General features: G+C 40.7%; 1 protein-coding gene across 1 annotated transcript in view; it reads right to left on the bottom strand.

Moving 5' to 3' along the window:
* PHKA2 (phosphorylase kinase regulatory subunit alpha 2) overlaps positions 1–9,856 on the bottom strand; it is a 74,563-nt gene that overhangs the window by 40,764 nt on the left and 23,943 nt on the right. Inside the window, exons 8-12 of the mRNA XM_025201101.1 lie at positions 6,266–6,364; positions 5,812–5,958; positions 5,517–5,570; positions 4,752–4,874; positions 524–619 (exon numbers count right to left, since the gene is read on the bottom strand). Of these exons, the coding sequence (XP_025056886.1) occupies positions 524–619; positions 4,752–4,874; positions 5,517–5,570; positions 5,812–5,958; positions 6,266–6,364 (519 nt within the window). The remainder of the gene's footprint in view (positions 1–523; positions 620–4,751; positions 4,875–5,516; positions 5,571–5,811; positions 5,959–6,265; positions 6,365–9,856) is intronic.

The following is a 9,856-nucleotide window of genomic DNA, read 5'->3' as shown; positions in this document are numbered from 1 at the left end:
AGAGTACAAGGAAACACTAGAAATGCTTCATATATTATTTTTACAGTATAAGGTTTTATACAGAATGCATACTAGGCAAAAAAAGCAGCAGGCAAAACCTACCCTCCTTATTTCTTGGACTCCCTAACAAATAATCTACCTACCCTGACTTTTTTCTTGGAGTCCCTACCAAAATAATCTGCAGGGAGGTGGGAGCAGAAATATTGTTTGTAGAAACAAGTTGTAAATGTTTAGACCAGCCCTAACACATCTCCCTGCTCTCAGTGCTCCATAACATTTTTGTTCTTCCTTACTATTCAATATTCTCAGATCAGGCACTTGGAGTTGTGGAAACTTGCAAAGTACCAGAGTTTCTTCACTGGAAATTGTGAATTATTACTCAATTATTTAAAAAAGAAAAGAAAAACCCACAAAAGCTACTACACATATTTCTTGTTACATTTATCAACTACAGCTTTGTCATTTTATAGCTACATTTCAAAAAAGGAGCAGTTCACTTCAGTTAACTTTTTTTTTGCAATACCTTATCAGGAGGGACAGCATACAGCTCTGGCACCAGAAGAATGCCATTCTTTTCTCTAATAAGTACACCTTCAAGGGCCTCTCTGTATTCTTGTACCTAGAGGCAAAGGTAGAGTCCATATTACATTCAAGAAAAGAAAAACTCTAATTTTACATACCACATCAGAAAAGCAACATTAAGATCTTTTCTAATAAATATGCTAGTGCTGGGGGGGAAGGGGGGGGAGAGGAGAAGGGGAAGGAGGAGGGAAGCAGGCTTTCTTAACCCAACAGCCATGACATGAAGGAGGGCCATAAGCATACTCTCTCTCTCTCTTTTTTTAACAGATATCTAGAAATTAGGATCAGAAAACGTTTTTCTATTTTATAACCTGGTTTTGGAATATAAAACCTATGTGGAATATGCGGAGCATTAAAGCAAGTTATCATTTATTTTCAACTGTCTTAAAAAAACACCACCTCATTCTAAAGAGCAGATTCTTTATAAAAGAGAGATCATTAATTTACTGCACCATGAAAGTGATTTGACGATTTTTTATTTCTGAATATGCTCTGTATTTCTTCTGTCTCTCAAATGCAGAATACATTCCTGGACTTCAGGGGGTGAGGGGAGTTGCTGTAGTTTACATTTTAAATGAACAATGTATCTCCATTAAATTGTGGTGAGGAGAGCAGAAGGAAGCTTTTATTGTGGATTTACTATTTTTCTTGGGAAGAGGGGTGAAAAGGGGAAGAAAAAGCAAGCAGAATAAAGGAAGAATATATTGTACAGCATGTTTTTCTAAGAATACAGTATCAGAAGGGGTCTCCTGAGCCAACAAGTCTAGCCCCCTGAGTTTGCAGCTATTGTAACCAAAGGAAACCCCAAAACTGCCACTTCAAGACTGCATTTACAAGTGCAAGAAACAATATCTGAAACATGAGTAACACCCTATACATGTTATATGTAAAAGTCAGGGAGATGAGGGCACTGTCAATTCAACAACAGGGAAGCAGTTTGTTAATATGCACTCAGAAGATCCTAAGAAAAGGACCACGATCTACATTAGTGTTTCTCAACCCATGGGCTGCAACTCAAAAGTGGGTCACAAGAATATAGAAAGGGTCATGAATAATTACATAAAAACATGGAAAAAAAATCACAGATTTCCTCCTGTAAAAGAAAAAAAACATGGGAAAGCATGGGTTTCCCCTTGCAGGCTGGCAGGAAGCTAGCTACCTAAACTATTTACTGGGTCAGGACTGACATCGATGTTTACAAATGGATCCTAGTACAAAAAAGGTTGAGAACCACTGACAACACTACACGCAAATGCAAAAGCCCTCCCCCAATCTATTCCAATCTTACCTAGGGGAACAATTCCTTCCTGACCCTGTATTTGGTGATCAGTATGACCCCAAGTAAAAGAGCAGGATTCTCCAGCTAGGGACTTCTGGGTTTCCAGCACCAGCAGGAGTACTCGTGCACCTCAGTCAGAAACCTCAAGCTTTAGCTGTGGCCAGTGTCCCAACGATTGGGATCTTGGATCTGAATCCGAGATCCACAACCTCAGAATTGTTGTGAAGGGGGGAGAGAGAGAGAGAGAGAGAGAGAGAGAGTGTGTGTGTGTGTCTGTGTGTGTGGAGGGGGGGAGTGCAATATGAAACACAAACAAAAAATAGATGAACATGTCTTATTTATTCTTAAGATCTATTTAAGCAATAGGCCCCTCCTAGTACAAGATTTGCCATAAGGGATCAAATTCATTGACTCATTATTTCTAGCTGCCAGCTACAGAAGAAACCAGCAACGGACATTTACACAATAGCCTGCCCTCAGAGGAAGTCAATGGTTGGTTCCTGTTCAACACATAACAGTTCATATCACTTATAACTTGCTAATGTCTAAATAGACAGCTGCACCCCTACTACTTTGAATTCAGTTAAACTATTAACCTGTATTTGCAATTTACATGTTAATAAATTCAACATGTTAATTATTAATATTTCTATTAACCAATTTTAAATTGGTTCTTCTGATTAATGGAAAATCCCCTTATTCTTGTACTATTAGAGAGGACACCGTAAATAAGAGCACAGCTTAGTACAGAATTAAAAAAAAATCATTATTTTCTTGACATGCATCCAGTTTTATTTCCTGATCATTGACAGTTATTTTAGAACAGAGCAATATGAAAGAGCAGTTCAGCTTTTGTCAACATAAAATTTCATCTGCCTTCACTTTGGATTTGCCTGGCTTGATGCTCTTTATAACTTATGCCAAATCATGAATAAATGTAAATAATTTTGCTTTTGCAAATTTTGCTACCTGACCACTTATCTCCTTTTTTCAGACTACTGCTACCTGAAGTAATGGTACTTATATGAAATCTTGGGTGTCATTATCACCACGCTGATTTCCATCTTTTAGCCAGATTCTACCTTTCAGTAGTACTTTTTTCACCTCTTCCTAATACTACTTTGTTATTTAATAGTTTAGTTAATGAATTTACGTGGTTTAAAATAGCATATTTTTCCCCCTCAAGAAGCAATTCTGTTTTTCCCATCATACCATGCTCATCTCAGTGTTCTACATTTCTGTCCTCAATTATTCTTTCAGTCAGTTTATGAAACTGGTATTAAAATAAAGGCTTCTTTGTTTGTAACTCCCAGCTTTACGCCTAGCATCCTCTTTTAAAATTAGCATCATAGATGAAACCCTTTTACTCTTCTCCACACTGCATGATTTTAAATCATGCATCCATTACTTTCTCAGCCCCTTCATTCTTTAGAACTCCTAGAATACTGTCTTCTAAGCTGGCTGGTTTGCTGCTATTTTTCACTTCAGTCCAGAACTTCCTCAAAAGAACAGTTATTAAAGGGCTGCCAAATCTGCCGCCCTCAGCAGTGAGTGCTGGAAACAGCAATGAGATATAATGAAATCGCTCATTCCTTCTCCAAAACATAGCCTTTGTCAAGGGGCCAACCTTGCTTAAATCCCAAAGCATGCAGCTCTGCAGATCCAATTCTCAGATGAGGAACAGGTTGGGGAAGAGGAATGTGCTGCTAGAAGCCAGGGTGGATCTGATTTAAAACAAATCAATTTAATTCATGATTTAAATCATGGTTTAAAATCACTAGTCAGAAAGCCTCGATTTAATTATTGTTTTCTACAAAAAGTGCATTCTTGTTGTTTGATATCCTTGATTAATTTAACTTCTTGAAACTGCACTTTTAGAGAGAGGTAAGGGCTTGACTCTGTGTACACAAATTCACAGAGATGAGTAGGTAATCAGGTCTGTTATCTCTCATGTCCATATACTTCTAACAAGTGTGTTATCTCTGGAGAGACAGATCCACAGTTTGAGAACTGAAACTAAGCATCACGGAGATGCTTAATGGGATCTTCTAGACTGAGCACTGAGTCCCACTGGGTAGACTGGTGTTCTGTAATCTTAACTAATCTATAGAGGAGCCTCTGAGAACCCCATAAGATTGGGCCCGTAATATAGTCCACTGGCCTGCTGTGACGTATTTATAAAACTTTTCTAAAAATATTACACGAATATATTGTCTCAACTAGTATATTATTAAAAGTTATAATCTCTATTCCATGATGCTATCTTTGAGCTTTAAAATATGTTAAATTAAAACCATTTTTATATAGGGTATTTTTTTAAAAAGCATCTTAACATAAAAAATACAAAAATGTGATTAAATAAAAAAAAATCCAATTTTTTATTTAAGAAAATTGTTGATTTTTTTATCCACCCTGCTAGAAGCCCACAGATAACAGGTGTGAACAGGAAAAGAAGTGGGGATAATGAATCCATGCTACGCAGACCTACTCAGCAGTGCATCTGGAGTTACAGAAACTTCTTCATGGCCCAAAGGGCTGCCTTCTCAGCCCCACTCCACAGGACATCTGATATGCAGTCTACTTCCCCAAGCATAGGCGACTGGTAGGGGGTGCATGTGCCCCCCTCCCCCCCACGATGGCTGACACTGATACCGCTGGTAGGGCTGCTGCCGCCCCGACAGGGCCGCTGCTATCAGCAGCTTCTGCGGGTGCCCCCTGAGATTCAGAAGGCACCAATCACTCATGTCCCCAAGCATATCACTTGGGAAAGGACTTGTCCCTAACCAACCAATCTTGGGATCTAGTAGATAAAGTAATCCAGGGGACTTACACGATCATTTAAAACAAGTATGAGAATAGATTTAATAACTGAAGCCACTTCTTTCCTTACCTGAATCTTCTCCCCATTGAAGATTCCATCAATTAGGAAATAGGTCCAGAAGACTGGCCACTCACATTCTATTTTCTCAAAGAGCTTGAGCTCAGCCGGGTCATAATGTAACCTGTTTGGATCCTAGAAATCAAATAAATTTGAATTTACTTCCTGTGGAAGATATGCAATTAATATTCTACATGATTTGTTTCATACATTGCACGTACACTGCAGGAAATACAGAATCAAGCCACGCATCACCATACATCACGTTCATTCCTCTCCTTCTCACATTCATACTTGCCTCACAAAAACACTCATCCATTTCCCAAAATGTATCAACCAAGCTCAGCTGCAAAAACCTAGGTCTCACCAAGATAACCACAGTTCACTTCACCAATGACAGTATATGATGACATGTCTGCAGTTCCAAATCTGACATTGTTTCACTTTAGAAACATATTTCATTATAATAGCATCCGCTTTTACTATCAGATTGTGATCTAGGTTTTGCTGCTGTTCATTTTTCCCCCCTATACATTACACTCTGTTAGCTAAATTTCACTGTCAGTCGAGTAACGTTTATTCCTGGATTGTATGCCAAAATGAACTATATACAACTGCATGGTTTTTCTAACTGTGCAGTCTTGGTAATGATACAAAACACTCCTATTTGTAACAAGATTAAAAAAAAAAAGAAAAAAATGCAGGCACAAAGTTGGGATAACTTAGGTTAAAAAAAACTGTTCAAAATGTCAACTGAAGAATCTGCAATTACAGGACCTCTTTTGGTGTTTTATAACCATCACGAAGGAAACGACAACAGCCGTAACGTCCCTGCAAACACAAGAGAGAAAAACGATTCTTGAAATCATTGTGCAACCTGCTCTTCAGGTGCCCAAGTGGACATTTTATTACAAATTTCTTTCTGGTTTTATATTACGTTAGGGTTAGGTTTGAGGGTTTTTTATGCCTCCCTCTCACATGCACACTCACTATGCCACACCCATTAAACTTCTGAAGAGGCAAAACAAAAGGTTCCCTTCCTCTCCGGAAGCAGAAAGAAGAAAGCTCTTACTTGCAGTTTGGCTATGATTTCATTTTTCGTTGCATTAACGAGGTTCACATCCTCCACTGCAAAAGCTGGATAAGAAATAATGGACAGAAGCCCAGCATCAATCTCCTTTGATGTGGAAGCTCTTGGCAACATGGAATATAGAATAGACTGGGAAACACAAAAGGAAAACAAATAATTATGTAAAATTTGGCTTCTTCAAAATGATGATGTTAGATGCAAATAGAACACATCAGTATTTTTCAAAAACAGCTGGGAACTGGCTGAATGAGAGCTTTTTAAAAATGAATGTAGATGGAACTGGTCAAAAATCAGGTGAACTCCTGTAAACATGCTGGCATGCTGTATCTTGTGAAATCATCAGCAGATTAAAGTTTGGGGTTTATTTTGTCAGTACTTTATAAAAAGTATGTTTGAGCTTACTCATATCAAAGGAACATGGGAAGCTACTTTTTACCTGGCAGTGTTCAACTTCATCAGGAAGGACATGGATCACTGACTTGTGCCCTCCATGAGCTCCAAAAAGATCTAGTTCATCAATTGCTTCCAGTGCTGCCTTTAGAAACACATATACGTTAACCCAGATTTCTGAGTTTAAATGCCCAATCAACATCCAGTGAAGATAATGGAAATATACCAATGACCTTAGATAGCCCTTTAGTTGGATTCTTATGACTGATAAAAGGCAATGAGAGCTTGTTAGAAAACAGAGTGGTGTTTGTTTATTAAGATTCAAGCAAGCAGAAGACTGCCTTCCCATCCCCCATCAATTAAAAATGCCATGCAAAACAAACAAAATCCAAGAAGCTCCCTGAAAGAAGCTAATCAACAAGAAAATACCATATTTACTCAAATCCGAGACAAGTTTTTTCCCCCCATTTACATGGTAGGGAATGCCCCTCATCTTGGATTCAAGTAAGCAGTGGGGGAGCAGGAGGTTGCTGTGGCTCTGACTCCAACCCGGGGTCGGGTCAGAGCTTCATCTGCTGCCTCCCCAGTTACATGCCCTCTGCTGCCTCTTGCCCCTGTTTGCTCCACCCCATCCTCTACCCCTACCTTTGCTCTGGCTCTGTCCCCTCTCCAGCCTGGGACACATGCTTGCCTGGTAATAGCTGATGTGGCAGCAGCAGCAGCAGCTCACCCCAGAGCCTGGCCTGGAGCTGGTGCTGCGCCGCCACTGCTCCTGGGCTGGGCTGGGGCTAGAGTAAATGTGCTTCTTCCTGCGGGCTGGAACCATGCTGGAGCCAGAGCAAAAGGTAAATGGTAGTAGGCGGGAGAGAAGCAGGGGCTCAGAGGTTGTGGGGTGGTTGGGGGGTGGCAGAGATCAAGCCACTTGACTCCCCAACTGCCTTCCCCCCCATACTCCCTACCCCAATGCCTGCCACCCTACTGCCTCCCTGTGTAATCTGCTGCAGCGGGAAGTACTGGGATTGGGACACAGGGATAGCACGTGAGGATAGCAGGTGCTAGCAGCTACAGTCAGGTTAGCTCTGCCTGGCTAGTGGAGTCGTACCAAAGGTAAATAGGGTTTCCTTGTCTGTTTTCATGATAGGTATTTACTGTAGTGCAAACTTATTTCCAACATGAGCAACATTCAGAGTTGTACCCTCCACATAGCCTTGGTCTCGCTGGAGGCATGAACACGTTTCTTCCTTCCATGCAAATATCAGGAGTTTTGCTGCCAAGTCTGGAAACTATGAATAGCTTTTCTCTTTACTAGCCTGCCATTTAAATCATGAGATCTGTTATTGATAACGACAAGAATGTTCTGTAAGGGAATGCACAGCTGGGCCCATGGGCAAGCCACGTACAGACCCTACCAAGGAAGTACATTCTGTGTTGCTCTGCTGCTCTGGGACTATTTATGCTCAACAGTGCTCTCTCTCCTCCTCCTATATATGTAGTGACAAGAGAGAGATCTTCCGAGGTCCCTTCCAGCCCTAATGTCTATGAAATCTATGAAAAATATGTTGAACAATGCCCCCTCCCCCATTTTTCTTTCTGTTTACTAGCACCTAACTCCTCTACATATAGAAACACTTCAAATTGTTCAGGATCCCAGAGAATCAAATGTGTTTGTTTTTTTCCTGCAGTGCAACCTCAGACAATGATCTAATAATCAGCAAGAATATACAGCAGTCAGGCCTATATAGTGACTAGAGTCAACAGGAGAAAAGGAAGGAAGGTGCAAGACATTTTATAGTGATACCTTTGGAATAAATTTCATTTTAGGCTAAGCTTATTACTAACTTCTTTGATATTTCATTGGCTTCTGGACAAAAAAAAGCAGGATTATCTCCTTTATTACCTAAACATATCCAAGAGTGTCCTCAGGAACCATAACAATCCTCTTTGGAACCTAATTAAGTTAACCTAATTAATTAAACCTTAGCACTGTTTGGTGACAGTGAGTTCTGTAGATTAATCATACATTATGGAAAAAAACAAAACAAAAAACTCACACTGGTTTTGTTTTATTAAGTTTGGTAGCTTTCATTTTCTGGAAATATTTCCTTGTCCTTCCACTATGAGACAGAGTGTGCAGAGCTTGATTCATACTGTGGACTTTAAATACATTCCTATTAATGATCTCTTCCAGCTATTTTTATCTTACTCCTTAGAGAAGCACTCTGTTACTTTTCCAGAAATTATTTCTGTTTTGAGATCACTACGCAAACAGAATGTTTAACTCCCAAGGGGAAGAGAAGCCACTTTATGCTCATCTGTCTAGCACAGTGATCTTCAACCAGTGTGCTGCAGCACTGTGGGATGCCATAAAATCTTTTTAAGGATGCCTTAGCACTGTTAGGTATGCAAACACCTACACATGATTCACAAGATAAGCCCAGACATTTCAAATAGGAATGAATAATGTCAAAAGCACTCTCACCCGTTATGGTCTTTCTACGTTCTCTGCAACAAAAGAACTGCTCTATTATTTTTCATAGTCAAAAAACAAGGAAAAGCTAAGAGCTGGCATTTTCCAAGGGGTGCCTTGAGTCTAACAGGGCTGAGAACCTGAAAAAATTATGAAGGATTGAAAAGATTATGAAGGATCATATTTGTGGGAGTCCAGTGGGAAAAATAATGCAGCAGGGAAACCAGCATGGATTTGTAGCAGGTAGATCATGCATGACCAATCTGATTTCATTTTATGACAGGGTCACAAAATGCTTAGACGCAGGAGTAGAGGCAGATGTCATTTTCTTGGACTTAAGCAAGGCCTTCGATACGGTAGCTCATCCTATTCTCATAAATAAATTAAGAGGCTGTGACATAGATGTTTACATGGTCCAGTAGGTGGCAAATTGGCTTAGCAGTCGCACCCAGAGAATGGTAGTAGATGGGTCGGTATAGACCTGGGAGGATGTGGGTAGTGGGGTCCTGCAGGGTTCGGTCCTTGGACCTGTGCTCTTCAATATCTTCATCAGTGACTTGGATGTGGGTGTGAAGTGTACTCTGTCCAAGTTTGCAGACGATACTAAATTGTGGGGTGAAGTGCACACTCCAGAGGGTAGGGAACAATTGCAGGCAGACCTGGACAGGTTAGAGAAGTGGGCAGTACACAATAGGATGCAGTACAACAAGGACAAGTGCAGAGTGATGCACCTAGGGTGCAAAAATATCCAGCACACTTACTGGCTGGGCAGTGAAACCTCTCAGCGGCACAGAAGTGGAAAGGGACCTCGGAGTCATAGTGGACTCCAAGAGGAACATGTCGTCAGTGTGACGAAATCATCAGCAAAGCTAAATGCACTTTATCATGCATCACCCTCTATGCGGCATTGGTCAGACCACAGCTAAAGTACCATGTCCAGTTTTGGGCACTGTATTTCAAGAAGGATGTTGATAGACATGAGAGGGTCCAGAGGAGGGCCACTCGTATGGTTAGGGGCTGATAGGACAAGCCCTATGAGGGGAGACTGAGGGACCCGGACCTCTTCAGCCTCCGCAAGAGAAGGCTGAGAGGTGATCTTGTGGCTGCCTACAAATTCATTACGGGGATGCAGCAAGGGATCAGAGATGCTCTGTTCACCAGGGCGCCTCT

Source organism: Alligator sinensis, unplaced genomic scaffold (genome assembly GCF_000455745.1).
Source record: "Alligator sinensis unplaced genomic scaffold, ASM45574v1 scaffold583_1, whole genome shotgun sequence".
NCBI classification, from domain to species: Eukaryota; Metazoa; Chordata; order Crocodylia; family Alligatoridae; genus Alligator; species Alligator sinensis.
Note: the sequence above shows the minus strand (reverse complement) of the source record. Positions and strands in the feature narration are given on the sequence as shown.